The 25,251-nt window shown below is 36.0% G+C and overlaps 1 protein-coding gene across 5 annotated transcripts in view; it reads left to right on the top strand.

Moving 5' to 3' along the window:
* The window catches only part of LOC128989775 (serine/threonine-protein phosphatase 2B catalytic subunit 2-like), a 141,578-nt gene that overhangs the window by 97,009 nt on the left and 19,318 nt on the right, over nucleotides 1-25,251 (top strand). For all 5 annotated transcript variants that reach the window (XM_054411854.1, XM_054411847.1, XM_054411838.1 and 2 more), the window contains exons 5-6: nucleotides 243-388; nucleotides 24,131-24,270. In XM_054411854.1, coding sequence (XP_054267829.1) covers nucleotides 243-388; nucleotides 24,131-24,270 — 286 coding nt within the window. The remainder of the gene's footprint in view (nucleotides 1-242; nucleotides 389-24,130; nucleotides 24,271-25,251) is intronic.

The following is a 25,251-nucleotide window of genomic DNA, read 5'->3' as shown; positions in this document are numbered from 1 at the left end:
CAAGAAAACCTGTAGAAAAACCTTGATTACTTTTTGAAGAACAATCCATGTACGCTGGCGCCAAGTTTTTAAACATCGTTCTATCAAACTCAATGGTAGCACACAGAAACTTAAGAGAAACCTGGTGAAATGGCTACTATAGTATTCTGCATCCTTTTACTTTGACTCTGATTGAACTTCTAAGATTATGAATAAATGGAATTAATTATTTCCATTTTAAATGAGTTCCTGTAATGTTGCAGGTAAAATAAAATACTCGGAGCGAGTGTACGACGCGTGTATGGATGCGTTTGACTGCCTGCCTCTCGCTGCCCTGATGAACCAACAGTTCCTGTGTGTACACGGTGGACTGTCACCGGAGATACACAACCTGGACGACATTAGGAAGGTAAATAACTTGTATCTTGCTTGTTCTTTAATCATAAAAGATCTATGATTCCTGTTTTGTGTGAACCTCTGTTTCTTAACAGTTTTGCTCTTGTTGTTGACAAGGCACCATTGGAATGAATTAAATTGATTGATTGATTGAGTTGTTGCGGACTTTGTTCCTAACCACCTGAGGGGTTTTCTGTTCCCTGTTAGTGTCTCAGAGCCTGTCAAACTTGAGAAAGAGATGCTTAATGAACTGCAGCTATAAGATCTTCCTGAGGCAGGTGCCTTCTCTTGCCATAGTTCATAAAGTAAATAGTCTGTAGCTCACATTACCTACACAATCTTTCCCGATTGTGGATCTCAAGTGATGCTGCTTTGTTGACCATGACCGTGATCATGGATTATCTCATGAATAAAAAATATGATATGTAAGTTATTTACTGTAAGCGGTTAAAATTATTATTACCATACGACTTATGGTATAATTTAACATTTCAATTTCATCAAATCACCAAAAAAAAAAATGTAAATAGATTGTAGTAAAATGAACAACTGATTGAAACTTCACAAATGTTATCAGTTCACAAAAACATTTCAATGCTAGCTTAAATTTTGTTTATTTATGAAATTATACCTTGTAAAAATTGCCACATTTATGAGTAATGTACATAAAGTAACTTATAATAGGCCTACAGTATATGAAATGTAATAATTTATCCAATCAATAGTAATTAACATAATTTTTGTGATCTAGTTAATGTTCTAAGGCCCGGTTTCCCCAACTCATTTAAACTTAGTTTTAAGTTAAACGGCGATTTAAACTTAGTTTAACTTTGATTTGTGTTTCCCCAAATTTAAACTAGGTATTAATCTAAGTTCAAACTAAACCACCTCTCGGCTTGGTTTAACTACTGGGGATAAAATAAACTGAGTTCAAATTAGTAAATTACAACAGTAACATAACCTCAAATCAAAACAAAAAGTAGGTGTTAAAACAATAATAATTGAAGCAACTACAAATTCATTTGGATGAAAGTAGGCTTGGTTTAGGGATAGCTTTAAGTTAAGTTTTATTTATATTTTAATTTATTGTTTTTACTAAGTTCTTTTTTTTAGTACATTTGATTTTATTTCAAGTTAGGCTACTATTAATTAATTGCAGTAACTTATTTACCCCCTCAAACGGAAGAGTTAATAGACATTTCCGAAGAAGTAGAAGATGAAGATTATGATACTTTAGTACCTAGAACAAGAGGGCCTACTAAAATAAGGGACAGAATTGACCATTTCAATAAATGGAATGAATCTGAATTTGACAACAACTTATAATAACTTGATAACATAACCTTAAACAGTGATGTTATTCTAGCTGCATTCGTTTGCTGTTTGCTCTACTGAGTTGTAGCGTAGCGTTGTGGTGGTTGTAGGAAACACTAGCCCAAAGCCCACCGAAGTTTCCTTACAAATACACATTCAGGATTGCCAACCGCTCGAATTGCCGTTTATCTTAAACGAAGCCAGTAAAATGTTGGAGAAACCGAACACACATTTTAAACGGAGTTTAAAAAGAAACTAGTTTATTATAAACGTAGTTTACACCATTTTGGGGAAACCGGGCCTAAGAAGTGAAAGGTAGATTTTACATGAAAGATGATTTGTACTGCAAACATACTTTTCCGAGGTAAAGACAGGATGCTGGAGACGCAACATTTTCTCTGGCTCAGAGATGACTAGCTTCACCGGATTAGAAGAGCACAATTAAACACTGTTCACTGCAGTAAGATCCATTTTAACCCCCCCCTCCCACCCTCTCCTTGCCACTCTGGCAAACATCACCGCAGTAAAGTTTTTATTCTGCTGTGTCGGCCCTAACTTGCGAAAAGTTTATGCTCACAGCTATTTGTGAGGTTGAGAAATCCTTACCACCTTTGTTAAGAATCGAATTTGAAACTTAAAGATGGATGTGTAATTTGTTTTTAGATACATTATTTTTTCTCTTATGCTAATTTTGTGTTTTCATCAAAAATAGATCAGATGAATGGCATTGCTAATTTAAACAAATGTTAAAATAACAATAGTTAATGGACCCACTACTTACAAAAAGGTTTTAGCATATAGATTAAAAGTTGTGTCTAGTAATGTACTATTGTTTATAGCCTAAAATTATGTCGTTTAAAAATAATAACCCAGTCTGCTATGAGCTACCACGACTTCCATTTACCAAAATTATTTTCTTCCTAACTAAAACAAATAGAAGAACTTTAAATATAATTTAATAAAAAATAAAAACTACACTTATGTATTTCCTTAAAAACTGCAAAGTCAATTACATCCATAAACAAAATTGAAAAATAAAAACATAAAATAATAGTATACTAATATTTGCCAATAATGTTAACATTTTTTCCCAACAAATCTTTACGCAATGTAACAATGCCATGTTACTTACCACTTTAAAAACAAAATGATTTATTCTACTTGATCCAATATAATACACTAAGAAACAAATAAAGAAATTAAGGAAAGTTGCATGAAAGATGAAAGAAACGTGCCTAGACTATGGCCGAGAAATGCCAATACTTCATTACTGGATATAAGGGGCAAATATCTCGGTTGGGCTGGCATACCAGAGTTGCGATTATAGTGCATTCCGTCACTGGCTTCTCTATTACGTCACTAGTCATCGATCGAAAATCATAAACGCCCCCCTTGCATCATAGTTAGAGAGATGTTATATACCACCTGTATGTAACTTGTCATCAGTTTGAATCACAAAGAAGTTTTTCCAAAATTTGATTTAAATCGAGGAACTTTTAGTTGGTTTAAAATGTGTGGTAAAAATTTTGACTTCCCACAACATCACTACAGTCATTGAACAAAACTCATAAACATTCACCTTATTAAAAAGGTATACTTTAACTGTATTGCCGAAACAAATTATTGTTAGTACAGTACCAGCACAAACTTAACTGAAAAATAAATAAAACACACCTACCTAAAATAAATTGACCGGTACTGACCGATATGCATTTTGGTATTTTTTGAACATTTTATTCAGTTGTTTTTAATGTTAAGTCATAAACAACTTTTATTGACATCCATAATAAAATATGGTTTCTATCTGAATCTTTTACTCTTCACATTTACTTATATCCTGGAAACAACTTTGGGAATAATTTTTCTGCTGACTTTGTTGGACTACTGATAAGAAAACTGCATAACATATGGAACTGGGTCATAGCTAATATTGTTTTTTATATATATTATAGCTATGATTATTATGATACAACAAACAGCGTAGGTAGGCCTTAACTTTTTTCTTGGTTTGAAATTCTGTCAATTCTTGTTTCACAGAGTTAAAAATGTGCCAAGACAAACAAAATAAGTAAATTGAAAGTTAGTTAAAGATGATAGATTTAGGTTTTTAAAATGTATTCATCCAATTTTTAGTGTTCGTTTATTATTAAGGTATGGCAGGGGGACTTAACTATTACTGACCAAATTGTAAAATTCAGTTTTAAAATATATTATAAAAATCACAAATTCAGGCTCAATACAATGGCCATTTATTCCCCCGCAGATAGAATCGGACGCATGTTGCTATCCATCAGGAAATAACATCCAATATCCAATAACGCAAAACTACACAGTCACTCTATAACTTTTAGTTTTTGTTCATTTAAAATAATGTCACCCAAGATCTGAGCAGTGACTAAATTGAAATTTATCATCATTGTTATCCCTCTGTAAAGCATCTTGGATATTAGGGTTTGAACATTGTATTATTTGTGTGCATTGTGCAATACTTAACTGTCATTTTAGGTTTAATAATTTTTCCGTAATCAAACATTAAAATAAATTACTAACGAATTTAACAAAGCACCTTCATATTTTTAACATCATATTTAAAATTTTTATCATTAGTTTTTTATGGTGAAAACTGAGTATATGATCGACTTTTTTATGTGATTCAATTTCTGTTGTTGGTCCTATATGGCTCACCCTTGGAATATTAGAAAGTTTTATCCAAATAAATGCATATCGTCACACAAAGCTTTCATTGATAGCTAGGTTAGCCTATAAAAACAGGCAATGTTGTCACACATTGTGCTTAGAAATTATTATTGTTCATAAAATGAATCAAAGACGAGTTTTAAAAATCTCAAACAAACATAGTTTACAAGGCAAATTCAGTTTACTGTTCATCAGATTAAAAATACAATATTTATGAACTTTTGATCAGTTGCTATTTCAGTATGCTTTTCAGTTTTCACCGGGAAATTTTTTCGAAGGTATCTATACTTTTTAAGAGAGAAAAACAGCAAATACGGTGATTTCAAAGAAACTAAAATTAATTTTAGTTAGCAGTTTTTAAGATGGTAAAAATTTTCTTCTCCCCCAAAAGTGGGTGATTTTCCCACTGAGGTGTTTGGGGAACTAAAATAGATTCTGTGTCCTGCTTCAAGATTACTGAAATTTATTATTTTAAAACAATTTAGTTAGATTGGTTTTGTTGAACTGTTCATAATCAAGTTTTGAAAATGCAGAGAGTGAAAGGTCATTCATTAACCATAGAGAAAACATGGCTTTCATGAATATTTTAAAATTCACTGTTTCTACAAAGTTATTTTTTATCTTTAAAATTCTTTTCTTTTTGGGAAAAACCTCAAAATTCTAGTCTATTAGGCCTACACATTGATTAATGAAGTAGATATAAACTTATAGATCATTAGCTGAATGTTCTCATAATGTGTCTCACTCAAAGTGCATTGCCATTTCTTATCCAGAAGCTACTACTATTAAGAACCTTATCATCATTGACTTCATGTCCAATCTAAATCTTGTCTTGCAAATAAATTGATCATCCCTGCAAAATGAGCAATTGCAACCAACTAGATACTTAGGATGCCGATGCTAAATCAACCTGAAATAGTTTTCCCCGGTGGAAAATAAAGTTTGAAGCACCATCTCAAGGGCTGGTTAAGTGGCGAGTGGATAGTTTTTAATTATAATCGGGCCGGGGTCGGTGTCTGCGGGTCGGTGCAATTGCACGGTGGCGTAGGAGGGGAGGCGAGGTAGAGATCAATACTGGGTGGTCTCCACCACTCCGCCACCTTCACTCATACAATCAACATGTAAGGTGGTCCATTCATACAGCTTCACTCTCACCCTACCCTTCCATAAGTTACATTATATCTCTAACTGTACATCTTAGAGTGGGAAAAATGTGGGAAGATTTGTTGTGGATTGTAAGATTTGTTTTGAAAAGCAAAAAAAAGTGTTACTTTCACCTTTAATGGATTCTTACCTGACCGTTTTCATTGATTATTTGTTTTTTTGTTAAGAATGTAGATACTTAAGACTGAAGACTTATTCTGATAATCTCCAAGAGTAGGCCTATAGTCAAGACTTTTACTTCATACAGCTGATTTCATTTTACCCTTCCAAAAGTTATATTACAATAAATATTACATCTTGCCAGTGAAAAATATTTTAAAGATATTTTTAAGTGATTCGTTTGAAAGATATGAAGATTTGTTTTAAATAGGAAGAAAAGAAAGCATTGTCAAAAGTGGAGACATAGAATATTGAGGCATTCCAATAATTTCCCAAAATATACTTATTTATATGGTCAATTAACAGGAACACTCTTAACCTACTTTCTATCAATAATATTATATCCTCATATACATCTTACCATTGCTTGATTTGCGGGGGAACGCGGCGGAATGAACATCTGGTACATCTCTTTCGGAAAGATAAAAATATTGGCATAAATAGGTATGAACCACATTAAAAATAGGTAACAGTTCCGGCACCTCATTTTTTTTACAAATCGAGCACCACATTTTATTTGTCAAGATGTGTAATTTGATAGATGCAAAGTAAATGTTAATTTTAAGAAATAGTTTTCTATGCTCGAAGGCTGTCATTTTAGTACTTAGTAAATAGTTAAACCATTAATTATATTTTTAAGTTTAATTTGCAATTATATTCTGAACGCTCAGAAGTCTTCACCAACTAAACGCTTTTTTTAAGTCTTGTTCTGATATATATTTAATAGAAAGTTACATACACAGATCAATATAATTTATTGGGAGACAAAGTTTTTTCTCCAAGCAAAGTTCTCTAAATCTGAACTTTGTGCCATTCAGTGCTGAATCCCTGGCAGTTTTCCAGTCATCAAAAGAGGCCGAGTTCAGTTTGACTTTATAGTTAGTTATTGTTGAAGAAACAAAAGCTGTGCAATGGTATATCCAGAATAAAAATATATTAAGTTATCTTTATGTAATTTCAAAATTTTTGTATTTTGAATCATTTGTATGCAATGTAAAATCAATAGCTTTTACGAAATGTAAATCTTCAAATTGTAAATTTAAACATCGTAGTTTCTCTTTTTGAGCCATAGAGGCCAATCAGTATTTACATCTGAAAGCTCCACCAGGACGGTTTAAAAGCCTTTGGTGAAGAGCCTTAACTAATTTTAAGATCCGGAATTAAGATATAAACCTTCTCCGACAAATGCAAATCAATATTCATTTTCACAATTCAAGTGTTATAATATTGCGTTGAGGGTTTGTAATGACAAAGATATAAAACTGAAAACAATCATTATCTGCTAAGATGGTTTAATCTTTAAAATTCAAATTATTCTACATTAAGGCTGAAATCTATTGACAGAAAAGTGTTTTTCTCAAAATCAAATCATACTTTAGATTAAATGCAAACCCACAGTCGTCTGTAGGCTCTCTCAAAAGCTCAGATAGGCAAATAAATGTTGAGTAATCTCAAAGATGCTCTCCCAGGTCTCAGATATGCATGTAAATTTTACTGCAGCCTTCTCTGCTACGTCCTTATCATTGAAAAATTTAAGTTAAGAATTAAGAACTTATTCTAATAAATCACTAACTGTTCATTTTTTATCGATGAAGACAGTATTGAAGTTGACAATTAACTAAATAATAATAATATTTTAATAGCCCTAACAATTAAAACAGTCAAATGACAATAGGTAGCCTATAACATTGCTTGATAACTTTATCCAACCTAAACCATCTTGATGAGATTGGTTAATAGAAACCATTGAAAAACAATTGAAACATTTAAGACTTTAATTATACTTTTTTATTCTGACTGTGGTTAAACATTCAACTGAATGATTAGCTGGTAAATTACAATTCACAAACATAAAAAAAAATGGGTCAGCATCACTGAATCTTTGAAAGAAAGCCAACTATAGAAGCCAGTCCTAAAAGAAATTTACTTTTTAGTTACCATAGTTCTCTCTGTTAGCTTTAAAATGACACCCCAATCGTAAAAATCAGTTAAGTAGGAAGGCCAAACAAGGGATGTTATAGAGAAACCCCTTATTGGATTTAGTATTATAGATAGATATTACAAATTAATTATTTTAAACAATATTAATAAAGCTTGGGTTACAAAACTTATCTTTGTCTTTTCAAAAAATATGATTGGAATCTCAAATATAAAGCTCAATAATATATGTACATCAGCAAATTATATTGACTAAACAGAACAAGAAATAATTGCTGTAAAAAGGATTAATTGAGTCATTCAGCTCATTTGAAATGTTTATTGAATCAGACGGCCAATGGCAATTATTGCAGTTTTATTGTCATCCGCCTCCGCCTCACGGGGAAATAAAATTGATTTCTAATCAACTACTCAATTTACGGTCTTATAATGTATTGTTTGTAACAGTTCAATGCAATTGCAATTAATATTAGAGTACACCTATTTTTTCATTTTCCATAGTCCAATTGTTATAGCTGAGACTCAGAATTGCAATTTTTTTATAAAAGATGACCTCTTGCACGGTTCAGTTATCCAACTTCTAGCTTACCATTTATACTATTAACAATGCACATTGTAATATTTGTATAAAAAAAATAACATTTTATGGTTTTTGAACATTTGCACAATGTAAACCAAACGACAGAACTTCACCAAATCAAACTTTAATATAACACAGACATATAAATTATGAATAAATTTTTATGTTTTCAGAAGTTTGCTTTTCCCAAAAAGTTGCTTGCATAATCGATTGATAGCCTGAGGTCCAGAATCGTATTTCCTCGTTCTAGAATCATCAATCCCGAATAAGATTAAACCCAGCGACCTTCAAGTTTTAAGGCGGGAAATATATTGAGGATATAACCAATTGCACATATCAATGAAATCTCAATGACAAATAAAGATTTTGAATCATGAATCTACAGTCTGTTTTTGACTGCATTATGATTGATTGATTGATTGAGTTGGGGCAGGACAGCCGCAGATGGGCTTTTTGTGTTTCCCTCTTGGTGCATCAGAGCCCGTCAAGCCTGAGATGCTTGATGAACTGCAGTATCCTATCTATGAGCTCTTCCTGAGGAAGGTTTCCGTCCCTTATCATTGTTCCAAGAATGCTTTCCCTTACCTCATTCAGAGCTGTGCAGTCATAGAGTAGATGATCTACAGTCTCCTCGGACTGCTCACATTTCCTATGCAGTATCTCCATTATAGATTCTTAAGCGATGCTGGTGCAGTATAAGGAAGCTATCGCCTGTGACCATTCCATGCATTATTATTCAGGTTATGATGTGACTGTAACGTAAGTTACAAAAGTCATACTGACAACAAATTAAAAGTAATTTGTCTTCAACCATTATTATACTTTCCAGTTCTTATGTACAATACCTGCAAAATTACTATTAATAATGTTTTTGCACATTTGATCTAAAATGATTGATAACAAATTTGTCTCTTGTCTATTTACTGTTGAAGCTACAGCCTTACAAGCAGTTTGCAGCATTAATATTTCAGGCTCTTGCTTTTAACTGTTGCTTACATAATGTGTATTGATTTAGCAGTAGCTTCAGATCGGTGCTCTGCGACATTAGTCCTAGTGGTGATGTGTACTGTAATTATTAATGAGTTGTAGACTAGCATGTGTATATATCTTTAAGTTAAACTCATGAGTTTCCCGATCATTTTTGTTTTGTTTGACATGATAAAATGTCAAGTCGTAAGTTTAAGTAGTTTGTCAAGATTATAACTGGACGATTCACTGTTTGACCTGAAAGGTTCATACTATACATAGCCTTATTGTGTGATTAGTATTTTGGAGGAAGTTAGAATGTCTCGAGGCTAGAAGATTTAGTAGCTTTTGGCAAGGAAAAAAGATCAGTAAATCTACACAAGACAAGAATTGATTGGTAACACATATTATTTGCTTAAAAAAAGGATGCATGGTAGAGTACTGTTTTCCGATTGCCAGTCATACGATATGTTGGTTAACCGAAATCACCATCTAAGAAGGTAAATCTAAATGACCGTGATACCATCATTACAAGAGCCCTGGTTGGGGTGCACCCCATGTGAAACTCAGTGATACAATGATTGTGCTGTCACGTAGGCCCCACACGTACACACATAATCTCAATTTGTGTAGGTAATATCAATGATCGTTATTTCAAGTTTTTTTCCGCTTTGAGGGATTCTAATTACGCTTAACAAAGAAATACAACCATCATACTTTGTTGTCTGACCTATCTCCAAAAATTTGATTATCAGAACACCGTCTGTCCCAATTGTGCTGCATAATCGACTCTCTACTATAGATTGACACACCGAACTTGAAATAAGGCAGGAATGAAAGTCAATGATAGGTCACATACATGTCTCTTTTTGTTCATTACCGCAAATCATCTGATCCACTCGAAGCTTCGTTGAAGCTTTTAAGCTTCGTTCAGTATTATGTTTTAACCTAGTCGTCACTAAAATATTTGAATATCTCTTTTGCTTTTAGAAGATAAAAGCGTCCTTGTTGTCTGTAATTAGCTATCCTACTAAAATAGGTTTGATTCTTATGTCATCTTAATTTATGAAACGTTCTAATGAGTGTTCCTATTTTGACATAAAACATTGTTGGTGTAAATAGTCTATGCAAGAGTCATAAGCCATAATTATAGGGTGCTCGTCATCATCAATGATTTAGCAGTTGACTGCTAAACCTCTTCACTCATCTTATCTCCAGGCAAAGCTCTTGTCTTCCACTTGCAGTTGATGTTTATCTTTCAGCATACCCTCATCATATCATATATCAACTCATCATATACCTTGTCTATAGATGTAGGCTACTTTCTTGGTTAAGTAAGCAATAAGTGCAACTGGTAAGTACAGGGAGCGGCAAAATGATCTGATGGTTTTCTTTGCCGCTCTTTAGAGTGAGTGAGTGGTGGAGGGTTTTGGGAATAGGGGTGTTCCAGAACCTACGTAGGGACATTTTTAATAGCTATGGAGTGGTGGACGGCCGAGCACCGTGCGTTTGTAGTGGAAGTGTTTTTTAAAAGCTGCAATTCCTGTGTAGCTGTTCAGCGGCAGTTCCGTAGATGTTTCAATATGGGTCCAAGAGGAAAAGTCCCTACTCGAAACACAATTTGCTGTGGCTGGGTAACTTCAGAGCTACTAGTTCAGCATTGAAACAAAAATCAACAGGCCCTCCAAAATCAGCCTGAACGCCAGAGAACGTCGAGAGAGTAAGAGGAGCTGTGGAAGCTAGTCCTCGGCGGCCTGCACGTAAACAAGCTGCAGCTCTGCACATTTCTGGCTGCTCGGTAGAAGAATATTACTATAGGACCTGCACTTTCATCCATAAAAAATGGCAATCATGCAACAATTGAAGCCCAGTGGTTATGCAAAGCTTAACTCATTTTCAGAACAAGTGATTGATTTGCTTACAGATGAAAAAATTGTCATTATAAGCAACGAAGCACACTTTCAACCACACCACACAGTCTTCTTCACTCTCTTGACGTTCTCTGGCGTCCAGGCTGACCTTGGGACAGCCTGTTGATTTTTGTTTCAATGCTGAACTAGTAGCTCTGAAGTTACCCAACCACAGAAATTGTGATTTGGAGTTGGGACTTTTCCTCTTTGACCCACATTGAAACGTCTACGGTCTACGGAACTGCTGCTGGACAGCTACACAGGAATTGTCACTTTCAAAAAAACACTTCCACTAAAAACGTACGGTGCTAAGCCGTCTACTGCTCCATGGCTACTAAAAATGTCCGCATGGCTTTGGAATGCCCCTATTCCCAAAACCCTCCACCACTCACTCACTCGAAAGGGAGGCAAAGAAAACCGTCAGATCACCGCTCCCTGTACTTGCAGCTAAAAACTCGCCGTCTATAGTCTCTACTTTCACCTTCATGTTCAATAATACATCAATAAGCATTATAATAAATTTATTCAAGAGATTATCTGTTTTAAACAAACTGTTCATTGTTCAAAGGAAGGTTGCAGAGTGTTCAACTAAAGGCTTGAGTGGCTAGTTGTTTTTAGAGAAAAGTTCTTTGTTCTATGAGACCTCTAAGAGTATTAGAGTTGTTGACTTAAGAGATAATCTGTTATGACAATATTTATTTTCACTATGGAACCTTGTAGAGAATTTTAATTTATTAACTCAAAATCTTTGGTAAGAATCTCTGTTGATTCAATATAAGTTAACAGAGCATTTAACTAATCCAAGAGGTATAAACTGTACTGATAGATTTACTCCATGTTCAATGAGACTTTGCGCAATAAATTGGCTCAAGAGATGATCTGTTTTGAGAGAATCACTCTTTGTTTAATAAGTAATCAGAGAACTAATTGATTGAAGAGGTGAAATTTTTCGAGAGGATTGCTCTCTTAGAATATTACCACATTAAGTGAAGGAAAAGTTTGCCTTTTTTTACTGCATGTTTATTAATTAAAATGATCTGGTTTCTTCCACATACGATTGAGTATTGTGGAATCAGGCATAATTACCATGTGTCTCGAGATTACTTAAATACTTTTATCGATTTAACTGTACACCCACCTTGATGTCCCAATGTTACAAGGTTAATCAATTGTTGTTTATACAATACATGTTTACCCCCAGCTTAGGCCTACTGTAATCGCATACTGAATGGTGAGCATGTAGCTACGTTTCCATTCCTACAAATTTGTGCCAGGCACATGTGCCCGCCGTGTGCCTGGCACAAATCTCCGAATTTGTAGGCATGGAAACAGCCTGGCACATGTGCCCGAGTCGCGGGCACATGTGCCCAGTTGGAATGGAAACGGCCGGGCACATGTGCCTGCAACTCGCGCATGCGCAGGTCCTCCGAACCATAGATGACATGCCCATAGTGATGCTCATAGCATGTTGTTTCGAATGCTAATAGATGACAGGTAGGGCCTAATCATAACCTCAAATTTCGTTGAGTTCATTGGAAGAAATTTGCGAAGCCGCTTTGTACGCGCAAATCTCTCATTAATGAATTAAATGCGCCTTCCAATGGTCTTTTAGTCAAAAAAATCTCTTATCTACCATCTAGGTCGTTTTCGTAGTTTTCTTCTAAGTTCATTGTATGCACCAGCCATAAAAAAAGCAAAGGCTGTTATGTCATCCATGGCAATTTGTAGAACACAATATAATCAAAATCAGCCACCGAACCTCACCACATCACAATATAAGAGAGCAAATACCTTGTCTGCCAGTTATAGTCGCAGGACTTGTGCCTGGAATGGAAACTGCATGACAAACTACGTGCGACATGGTCTCGACATGTGCCGCGACTTGAAGGAATGGAAACGTAGCTTGAAGAGTAGATTATTACTGAATCGTTAAATGAATAAAAATAATGGACTCCAACAAACAATAAGGACCTAAAATTGAATGGCTCCACCAGATAACATTGTGGCCTAATGTGGCAGCTCTAAATAGATGTTCAACATTGTGAAAAAGTTGCCTCCCCGAGAGAAAGAACTCCTCGGTTGGCTTACTGAAGAATTTCATTGTGCAGTCAACAATAAGAGTGTTTTTTTTTTGGAGTTATTAAACTATTAATAAATGGGTGTTTTGCTAGCCTGGTGGGTTAGCGTCTCGGGACTTTGGTGCAGGAGGGATGAGTTCAATCCCTGGCACATCCATGAAACCAACACTTTCCCTAAAAAGCGTTTAGATATTTCCTAATGTATTTCCTCATGTAAAAATGTCACAGGTGGGGACAAGAAAGCAAAAAAATGGTTTCAAACTCAGTAAAAACACACGGACAACAACAATTTGGATATCTAAAACAATCCAAAACTTGGGTTGAATAATTTTTTCAAAATAAAATCATCTTGTGTTTTTGTACCAACAGGGTAAGTCACTACCACGACTTTTGGCATTAGTTGGGTTATTTAAATAACATTGTTATTTAAGTGCTCAGATGATCCGCTGGCATTAGCAACAAAAGAACACACTGTAGAGTGGGACTAATTGAAGGTATTATGACGAGGAGCCATTAGACTTGCGGTGCCAAGGTCCTGATATAATTGTTGGCGATGAGCTGCCAACTGGCAGAACGGTTCTCTCAAAACAGATCATCTCTTGAGTCAATTAATTCTGTGAGGTCTCATTGAGCAGAAAACCGATTCTCTCAAAATAAATCATACATTGAGTCAATTAACCTTGTGTGCCATTAAACAACGAGTGATTCTGTTAAATGAGATTATCTCTTGAGTCGATGGTTCTGTGTAGGGATGGACGAGATTGGATTTTTAGTTCGAGACGAGACGAGACGAGATTTTTTATTTCTCATAAAATTTCGAGACGAGATCGAGACGGGATTTCCCTTCTCATACACAACGGGAAATGCACGTTCGGAATTTTTACCTGATTTTGTAACATTGTTAGATGACTGTTTAAATACAAAAATAATGATAATAGGCAAGAATATTTACTATCTTTTATTAAAAAACATCAGCATAACATTTTTTAATTAATCACACCTAAATTATTAAAAATGCCTACGATTAGGAAACATAGTGATATCAGTTAGGATAGAGTTCAACTTATCCTAAAATAAAATAAATCATAAAAGAAAATATTAATTTTTATAAAATAGTTACTTGTTTTGACTTTTTTATAGTAATAAAACATTCCTCACACTGCTAACACTTAACAAAACTTCTCAAATGTTATTAAAATAATTAAAGTAATATTTACATTTTTGAGGAATTAATTAAATAAGAACGCCTTCGCAAAGGAAACGCAACTACAACACACTCCTGTATTGCGGGTATTGCATTGACTTTCTGCAGGCGTTTTTAATTTTTTTTTTTTTTTTTTTTTTTTATTCTCGTCTCGATAAAAATTTCGGCCAAAAAGAAATCTTGTCTCGTGTAACGAGATTTAAAATTTCCCGAAAATTTCCAGAAATTTCGAGACTTGACCATCCCTAGTTCTGTGAGTTTCTATTGAACAGCGAGTGATTCTCTAAAACAAATCATACATTGAGTCAATAACCTCGTGAGGTCGCATTGAACAAATAGACAATAAACAGTATTCTTTATTAACATATTTGTTGAGAACAGTATAGCGTCATATTACAAAGAGTCAATGGTTATGTGAGGTTCTGTTAAACAGTGAACGATTCTCTAAAAAACATACATTGAGTCAATTAACCTTGTGAGGTCCCTTTGAACAAATAGTGATTCTGTTAAATGAGATAATCTCTTGAGTTAAAATGGTTCTGTGAGTTTCTATTGAACAAAGAGCTTAACTGATTAACTGATGTTAACACCTTAAAAACACTTGAATTCTTGGTGACAGTTAATTCTGTGATATCTTATTGAACATTGAGTGATTCTCTAAAAACAATTCATCACATGAGCCAATTGATTCTTTGAGATTTATTCAACAATGATTATCTGAAAAAATTTCTGGGCTAATTGATTCTGTGAGGTTCTTATAAACAAGAGCGAGTTTTCGGTTTTTTAAGTACACCCTTTTAGCTGACGTATAAATTCATTTTAAAATTTTTTGTGCTCTACTCACCTTTTCTGTTTTTATTAGGAATCATCGATGACACACACAGCGTCTCACAATGTTTCTAGACCTAAAATCCAATGTCTTGCGTGATCCGAAAAACGTTTTGTAATTCAAAAAACTTATCTTTTGTCTTGTTTGCTAACCAAATGCTTGACCTAGACTCAGTCCTGATACAGTAGAAATGCCAAACCCTTTCTTACAAACAATGATACTCAAACTCATTTACTCATTTATGTAAACCAACTTTATCTTTAAAAATTCAAGTTCCGTTTTAAATAACTTCTTTAAATATTCAACTGTTTACGTATTGTTTTCGAAGAATAAATAGTAGTTTACGCAAAGATTGCATAAAGATAGTGTTAACGACACGAGTAGAAAATTTAAGGTACGAACCTTACTCTATTTACGCGGGTTGCGTACACTACTTTACCTACTACAGTGTTTTAATTGGTACTGAAAATTACTACTCATAACTTTTAAGAGAGGTTATGTTTTTGTTTATAACCTCTCATTGCCACCAACAGTGATGCAACAAAACATTGTACCAAACACTAGTTGCACCACTCAACAATTAAATTGGCCTTAACAGCTGATTTGATGTTCGAATCATTACAATTTTACTTCTTCTCTCTCAAACCTTGAACCTCATTGGTCCGTTACCCGAGTTGTTATGAGTGAAACTATGCTGTTATGAAAGTAATGTAAATGCATTTAACTTGATAATTTCTAGGCTAATTGGACTTAGAAAAAGTGATAGTAAAAATGGCGATCCGTACTCACTTGTAGAATTTCCAAGACAGCGAGCCGGTCCTCTTCGCCTATTCTCCGCGTCTTCCTCATGGCCTTCTTGATAATAACTTGCCAATATGTATAGGTACTATATGTAATATGGTTACTACCGTTGATTATACAGGGTTAGGCAAAAGTCTGGAACCCCCCCATTAACTTTAAAACGAATCACGCCAAGGAAACTAAACTGAGCACACCTTTATATGAAATGAAAATGCACTTTTTGGTCAGTATAAAAAATTTTTCCGGGACCCCAAAATGGGGGATTTTGGGGGCAACTCAAAAATTTCAAATGTTAAGCCCCATCGAGTGACACCTCATTTTGAAGGTCTTCATTTAAGAAAACAAACAACGCAAACTAGAGGTCCCTATCTTAACCCAGTCAAAAATGGCGGTCACTTGAAATTTCAAAAAAAGCAATTTGGAAATTTGAATAAAAAGTAATAACCCCCCTTCTAAGTTTTTCCTAATGTTAATTACAAAGATATCCTTTTGGTGGTTGTGCAACCTTTGCAGGTACTTTATTATTGTTATTTCAAAAATTTTGAATTTGCACCGAAAATGGGGGATTTTGGGGGCAACTCAAAAATTTCAAATGTTAAGCCCCATCGAGTTACACCTCATTTTGAAGGTCTTGATTTAAGAAAACAAACAACGCAAACTAGAGGTCTCTATCTTAACCCAGTCAAAAATAGCGGTCACTTGAAAATGCATCGCACTATTGAATAACCTCTTTTGAAGATTCTTGATCAATAAACAGTCAATAAACAGTGCGTACTAAAGTTTTATTAAAAAGCAAAACGTTATTAGACGAAATTTATGTTACAATTCTTATTAATCACTAACTTTCAATATGGCGTAGGAAAACATCTTAACATTAATAATTATTATCAAATTTTATTGCTTCTACTCACCTAATTTCCTTATAAAAGATGCTCGAATTGCTCCCCTTGTACTGTCTGGACATGTCCTAGCCTGTTGTAAAAATGTGAAACAGCATGTTGAATGGATTCTCGTGGAACATTGTGAATTTCCTCAACTATCCTGTTCCTCAGATCATTGATGCACTGTGGTTTTGTTTTATACACATTATCTTTAATGTGGCCCCAAGCAAAGTAATCAAGTGGTGACAAATCAGGTGACCTTGCAGGCCACTCGACAGCCCCTCGTCTCCCTATCCAGCGATTTGGAAACATGTTGTTCAAATACGTGCGGACATCCCGGCCATAGTGTGGAGGTGCTCCATCTTGCTGGAACCAAATCTGATCACTGTTATTAGTTGCTAACTGGACAGCGGGAATAATCTGCTGTTGGAGCATTGTCAGGTACACTGCAGAGTTAAGATTACCTTCAATGAAGAACGGTCCGATAAATCTATCTCCTACAATACCAAGCCAAACATTTAATTTTTCCGGATGTTGTGTATGTTGTTCTCTCATCCAGCGAGGGTTTTCATCAGACCAGTAGCGACAATTATGCCTGTTGACATTTCCGTTTACCATAAAAGTTGCTTCATCTGAGAAAACAATGTTATTTAATTGAATAGTATTGTTATCAATACGTGACATCATTAACTCGCAAAATTCTACTCGACGATCGAAGTCATCCTCAGATAGTTCCTGAACTAAATGAAGTTTGTATGCTTTAAAACCGCTGTCGTGTAAAACTCTACGCACTGATCTTTGGGAGATCTCTACACTTAGGCCAACAACATTTGTTGAGACATGGGGATTTTCTACAACAGATTGCAAAACATCCAATGACTTTTCTTCGTTTGTAGCAGTTTTCGGTCTTCCTGATCTGGGACGGTCCTTGACACTGCCTGTCTCTTCAAAACGTTGAACAGTTTTTATTACCACTGATTTTGAAATAGGGTTACGATTAGGAAAAGAATCATTAAATAAGTTTTTTACCTGTACATAACTTCTGATTCTGTCACCATATCCTCGCATAATTAGTATAGTGATCCGCTCTTGTTCACTCAGCTCCATTTTACAGTAAAATTATGAAACATACCATATTGGCTAGTGGTTAGTCTCACCCAAATGCCAGTCTGATAGTTACTGATAAGGTTGTGGTCCTAGAATGTCAAAGCCGGTGAAAGTTACCCTCAAGAGTTATTGTTTTCCAATGCGGGGTTTTCCAATGCGGCTGGTTTTCCTCAATGTAAAATAATTGTAAATGAACTAATAAAATTACTCTGGAAGTAGATGACAAAGTTTGGTTTGCACAATTTGTTTTCTTAAATCAAGATCTTCAAAATGAGGTGACACTCGATGGGGCTTAAAATTGGACATTTTTGAGTTGCCCCCAAAATCCCCCATTTTCGGTGCAAATTCAAAATTTTTGAAATGATAATAATAAAGTACATGCGAAGGTTGCACAACCACCAAAAGGATATCTTTGTAATTAACATTAGGAAAAACTTAGAAGGGGGATTATTACTTTTTATTCAAATTTCCAAATTGTTTTTTTTTGAAATTTCAAGTGACCGCCATTTTTGACTGGGTTAAGATAGGGACCTCTAGTTTGCGTTGTATGTTTTCTTAAATCAAGACCTTCAAAATGAAGTGCCACTCAATGGGGCTTAACATTTGAAATTTTTGAGTTGCCCCCAAAACCCCCCATTTTCGGTGAAAATTCAAAATTTTTGAAATGACAATAATAAAGTACCTGCGAAGGTTGCACAACCACCAAAAGGATATCTTTGTAATTAACATTAGAAAAAACTTAGAAGGGGGGTTATTACTTTTTATTCAAATTTCCAAATTGCTTTTTTTGAAATTTCAAGTGACCGCCATTTTTGACTGGGTTAAGATAGGGACCTCTAGTTTGCGTTGTTTGTTTTCTTAAATCAAGACCTTCAAAATGAGGTGTCACTCGATGGGGCTTAACATTTGAAATTTTTGAGTTGCCCCCAAAATCCCCCATTTTGGGGTCCCGGAAAAAATTTTTATACTGACCAAAAAGTGCATTTTCATTTCATATAAAGGTGTGCTCAGTTTAGTTTCCTTGGCGTGATTCGTTTTAAAGTTAATGGGGGGGTTCCAGACTTTTGCCTAACCCTAATAAACAAAACAATATCTCTTCTGGTTTATAACAATTCCCTCCCAACCATCATAAAAGGATAAAACAATCAATATATCTTCTCAAAATAAAAACAAAAATTAAAACTTCTTCATGAACATAAAATACTTAATTCTTCTTGGAGGGAACTTATTTACTTCGATTAAAGATCGAGTTTCCTTGGAGGTTTTCTCTCACGCTGAGAACGGCGAAGAGGTCCTCCGGGGCTTGGGGTTTTTACTGTCTTCACTGGGTCAGGTTCATGTACTTCGTCTTGAATTATAGGTTGATCCATCTCGCAACCATCCTTCATCTCCTCTACTGTTTTATTAATACCCGGGCTAGTCTTAGGCCTTCCTGGGGAAACTGGTGTAGGTAATGTCATAAGGGTTTCTTCTTCGACATTTGTTCCAAATTTAGGACACAAGTGGTCAGCATGAACAAAGCGAGTACGGCCTTGTACCTTCACTAAATAAGTCACTTGACTCACTACCTTAACAACCTGTCCTGGCATCCAGTTTAAAGATTCCTGTCTTACGCTTTTAACATATACTTCCTCCCCTACTACAAATGATCTGAATTTGCCTCTTCTCTTATTAGCCGCTTCTTCCATTTTCAACTGTTTTTCATCAACTGAACGAGCGAGGTGGGGTTTTAACAAGCTCAAATGATTTCTTGGTACAAATCGTAAGAATAACTCTGCTGGGGTACTTCCTGTGGTCGAATGCGGAGTATTTCGATAGGCGAAGAGGAAACTGTCAATGCGATGTTGTAAAGCCCGAGGTTCTCCGGACTTCTCATCATGTAAAAGCTGACGGATAAAAGATTTTTTGGTAGTCTGTACCGCTCGTTCAGCAAGGCCGTTCGAAGCTGGGTGGTACGGTGGGGTGACCACATGAAGGATAGCATTGGCTTTCAAAAAATCATCAAACTCTTTTGAATTAAGTTGAGGGCCACCATCTGATACCAAAGTTGACGGAAGACCGTAGGCAGAAAAACAAGTCCTGAGTTTCTCGATTGTCTTGGCTGACGTGATTGACGTCATGTAGAAAACCTCCATCCATTTTGAAAAGCTATCAATAATAATCAAAAACTCCTTATTGTGGAATGAGGCAAAATCAATGTGTATGCGCTGCCAGCAATGCTTGGGCCACGACCACTGTTGTAACGGGGCCAACTGCAACGAATTCCGAGTGGACTGACAAATAAAACAATTTTTAACCATCTCCTCTAGGTCATTATCCATGTTGGGCCACCACACGTAACTGCGGGCCAGATTTTTCATTCGACTTTCCCCTGGATGTTCCTTATGCAAGAGTGCCAAAACTTCCTTCCGATGCGGCGCCGGTATCACAACTCTCCTTCCCCAGAGTAAGCAATCCTGCTCAACAGACAATTCGGTAGACCTTGAGAAATATGGCTTCAATTGGGGGCTGTTGTTATAGCTAGGCCACCCATTCAACGTATAGTCCAACACCTTAGACAAGACGGGGTCGTGGCGGGTGGCGAGACTAATCTCCTTGAAGGTTATAGGCATTTCATCAATGGAAGAAAAGAAAGCTACGACTTCATCTGGGTTGCAATCAACATTACAGGGCAGTCTTGACATTGCATCTGCATTACACATATCAGAACCTTTTCGGTAAACCAGCTCGTAATCATAAGCTGCTAGGGTCAGAGCCCATCTCTGAATCCGGGCGGCTGCTAAAGTAGGGATTGACTTGTTATGACCAAGCAAAAAGGTCAAAGGACGGTGATCCGTTGCTAAGATAAAACGTCTACCGTACAAGAAGGTATGAAATTTTTTTACAACAAATACTAAAGCGAGCGCTTCCTTCTCTATTTGTGAGTATCGAGCCTCATGTACTGATAGTGTTCTTGATCCAAAGGCTATGGGTTTTTCGGACCCGTCAGGAAGCCGATGTGAGATTACCCCCCCTACTCCATATGGACTAGCATCCGCCATGACAACTATGTCTAGTTTCGGATTGAAGGGTATGAGAACCTTGTTTGTCAAAAGGAGCTCTTTACTCTTTTGAAATGCTCTTTCACACTCTTCCGACCAGGACCACTTGACCCCCTTGTTTAACAAGCTGTATAAAGGGTGTAGCAGAGTAGACAAATTTGGGAGAAATTTCCCGTAGTAGTTTAATAAGCCTATGTATGACCGCAGTTGGGTTAGATCGGTTGGCCTAGGAGCCTTAACAATATCTGCTGTTAATTCCTCACTGGGGTATATTCCCCTTGCATCCAGACGATGTCCCAAAAATGTAAGACTGTCCCTAAAAAATTCACTTTTCCCTGCGTTAATTCGCACTCCGTACTGTTGCAATCGGGACAAAACCTCCTTAACCTTTTCGTACATATCTTCAAAAGACTGAGAAGTAATAAGGATATCATCCAGGTAACAGTGTACATTTTCAATCCCTGCTAGAATTTTATCCATAACTGACTGGAAAATTGCGCCAGCACTTGTTATCCCAAAAGGGAGTCTCTTATATCTGAATAAACCCTTAGGTGTATTAATTGTCAATAGCTCTTGAGAGCTTGGACTAACACAGATTTGATTATATGCTGAACTCAAATCAATTTTTGTGAAAACTTTTGCACCGGATATGTTTGAGAAAATATCCTCGGTTGTCGGTAGTGGATAATGATCGGTTCTCAACCAGGGGTTCAATGTAACCTTAAAATCACAACATATTCTTACTTCATTGTTAGGTTTCCCTACCACCACAATTGGTGTACTCCACTCAGTTTGCGTAACTGGATAGATTACTTCATTTTCCACAAGTTTTTCGATTTCCTTCTCAACAGCCCCTCTTAAGGCAAACGGAATGTTACGAGCTTTACAAAATATTGGTTTAGCATTCTCTTTCAGAACCAATTCTACTTCTGTTCCCTTTATAGTCCCTACACCTACTTCAAAAACAGGTGCAAAAGTTTCCTTCAAACTCCTTACGGTAGAATCTATTGGAAAATTCTTACCGTTTACAACGCCCACCATGTCCTTGTCCTTCACTTGTCTTCCATCTAGGTTATTATCCTTGACCAGTTTTCCCCAGTCCAATTTGATCCTGTTAAGCCAGTTCCTGCCTAGTAACACTGGTTGGTTTGGAGTTTCGCTTCGGATGATCACCATCGGCAGATCTAACGTTGTGTCATTATTTGTGACTCTCGCCTGAAACTCGCCCAGAACACTTAAACGCTGTCCAGTATAAGTCTTAAGGTAAATGTTGCTTTTCGTTAACTTAGGCCTATCCTCCTTAAAGGTATTAACAAAAACATCTTCTGGCATTATGCTAACCACTGCTCCAGTGTCAATAAGCATTTTGATAGGTAAACTATTGATTAACATTTCTACGGTAAAAGAATTCTTAGGTGTTGAACCATGACTACTACCAGTGTAGGCTAGGCCTATACTATACAACTCATATTCCGGCGCAGTAGCCGACTTAGTTCCCGCTAATTCATCTTCATCGCTCTCCGAACAGAGATTTATTTTGCCCTTTACCAAAGGTCTACTTGAAGGCTGCCTACACATTTTGGACAAATGCCCCTTCTTATTACAGTTATGACAGATAAAATCCTTGTAAAAACAATTCTTAAAATCATGGTTTTTCCCGCAGCAATAACACGATCTCTGGCGTTGACCTTTGTAGTTGTGATTGAACCCCCCTGATTGGTCTCTAGGCCTCTGAGCCTTTACAAAATTAATTTCAGAAATGGTGCGGTCTGATAAATCTGGGTGCAAACTCCTTACACTACGAGAAGCATCTTCTAAAACTAGGGCTAACTGTAATGCCTTGTCAAAGGTAAGAGTATCACCTTCGGATAATAGCCTACTCTGAATCTCGTTTGAACGAAGGCCACACAAAAACCTATCCCTGAGAGCATCATCCAAGAACTCCTTGAAGTCGCAGGTGGACGCAAGTTTTTTTAGCTGTACGGCAAACTCTGACACCGCCTCCCCCTCCTTCTGTGCACACTTATTAAAGACAAAACGTTCATAGGCCTTATTTTTCTTAGGCAAAAAGAATGAAGTTAAAGTCGTAACAATGACGTCAAATGTAACCTCACCGGGTTTCTTTGGCAATAAAAGATTTTTAAGCGTGCTATAAAGATCTGGTCCCATAAGGGAGATAAAAAGGGGAACTTTAGCATTGTCCTCAATTGAGTTTACTTTAAAGAAAAATTGTAATCTTTCAATATAATTTTCAAAAGACTCCTGGTCTTTATTGAACTCTTGTATTTTCCCTAGTATTTGTTTCGAAGCCATTTTTCGTGATTATCATATGGTGTCTGAAGTAAGACAATAGGCCTAGGCCTAAAAAGGGGCAACCCTAGACGTGAGTATGGAAGTTTTAAAAAGTTCATTACTCCATCACAAAACCAACTAGTTGGGAAAAAATAGACTTATATACAACCAAATACCTTTCTCCAAAATATAAAATACTTTTAGCTTCGGAATAATGCTTGAATTCCAGTAAAAATCAAAATTTTCCTTCTTTTTCGACCAGATTTTTCCTGCAAGGCGTCTTTGCCTGTTTGGACCAAACTCCTTTTGGTCGAACACAATTTAATTTTCTCTTGTAAATCGAATAAAAGACTTTCACACGCGCACAAAGTAAAATACTTTAATTTACACTCGTCGCCAGTTAATGTAAATGCATTTAACTTGATAATTTCTAGGCTAATTGGACTTAGAAAAAGTGATAGTAAAAATGGCGATCCGTACTCACTTGTAGAATTTCCAAGACAGCGAGCCGGTCCTCTTCGCCTATTCTCCGCGTCTTCCTCATGGCCTTCTTGATAATAACTTGCCAATATGTATAGGTACTATATGTAATATGGTTACTACCGTTGATTATATAATAAACAAAACAATATCTCTTCTGGTTTATAACAGAAAGTAAACAATGCTGTTAGGAGAAACTTTTAAATTCTAAGAACTGAACTGAAAAGGCTACTTAAAAAAATGGTTGTACGTATAATTACATAAGTGTGTGATTTTTGCAAACTTGGTTCCTAACGGTTTTTAACCTGTTTCAGCTGGATCGGTTCAAGGAGCCCCCGGCGTTTGGACCGATGTGTGACCTGCTGTGGTCCGATCCCCTTGAGGACTTTGGCAACGAGAAAAACGCGGAACATTTCAGTCACAACAGTGTACGGGGCTGCTCCTACTTCTACAGGTCAGTCTATGAAGCTTAATTTGAGCTCAATTTGTCAACAAATATCTAAATGGAGATTATAATTGAGAAAATCAAAATCTTTCTTCATACAAGTTGAAAATTATGCAATACTTAAAGTGTACAAGTCATAACCAGGCACCAATGCTAAAATCATTCATTCATCACTTTGTCACTGAGTTAGTATGGTGACACATACTCAGGTATGTATTTTAGGATGCATGCAGCGTGAGTGTTGGAAGTTGGGATGATCTATGTAACTTTGTTGCTCACTTAGACCAGCTATTGCTTTAGACAGGGCTGTTCTTTAAAAGCTCAAAGATCAAAGTTGGGTCCAGTGTCAAAACTATCAGAAAATAGGCAACAAGCGCTTCTCAAACTGGCAACCTTTTTAGTATTAGGCAAGCGCTCACCTATCCATCCAGTTGTGAAATAAAGTGCAGAAAATCCTTAGGGTTGGAACTCATAAAAATTGTTCATTAACTCTTGAGAGGTGGCTTTACAGATTTGTATCCTGGATATTTGTATTTCAGCAAATAATAGGTGTTTTTGCCTCACATACTTCAGTAGTCTTTCTAGGGGTACCTACAATTGAGTTAGTTAGCCAATTATATCCTACCATTAACTGTCATTGTATACCACCCTCATATCCTGTCATTTTATCCTACTATTATATCCTGTAATTGTATTCTGGCATTTTACACTCTTCCTAAAAGACAGCGCAGTGTTTAGGTCCAACATAATTCATGCTGTCCGAGCAGTTGCATAATTACAATAGCTTTGCAATACAATAATTACTTTGCAACACAATAATTAGAATAGCATAATTTGTGTGCTGAGTCGTCATAGTGCTCACCCAACAAATAGAAGAACTGGTTTGGTCTTAAAAAGACTAATAGTTCTGTGATAGTTTTGATAATCTGGGATATAATATGTTCCGAGAATTGATGTATGACAGCTAGGAAAGTCAATCACCCTTTCTTG

The sequence above is a fragment of the Macrosteles quadrilineatus genome, unplaced genomic scaffold, assembly GCF_028750875.1.
Source record: "Macrosteles quadrilineatus isolate MER2022 unplaced genomic scaffold, UCM_ALF_1.0 Scaffold_1__1_contigs__length_201487025, whole genome shotgun sequence".
Lineage (NCBI taxonomy): Eukaryota > Metazoa > Arthropoda > Insecta > Hemiptera > Cicadellidae > Macrosteles > Macrosteles quadrilineatus.
Note: the sequence above shows the minus strand (reverse complement) of the source record. Positions and strands in the feature narration are given on the sequence as shown.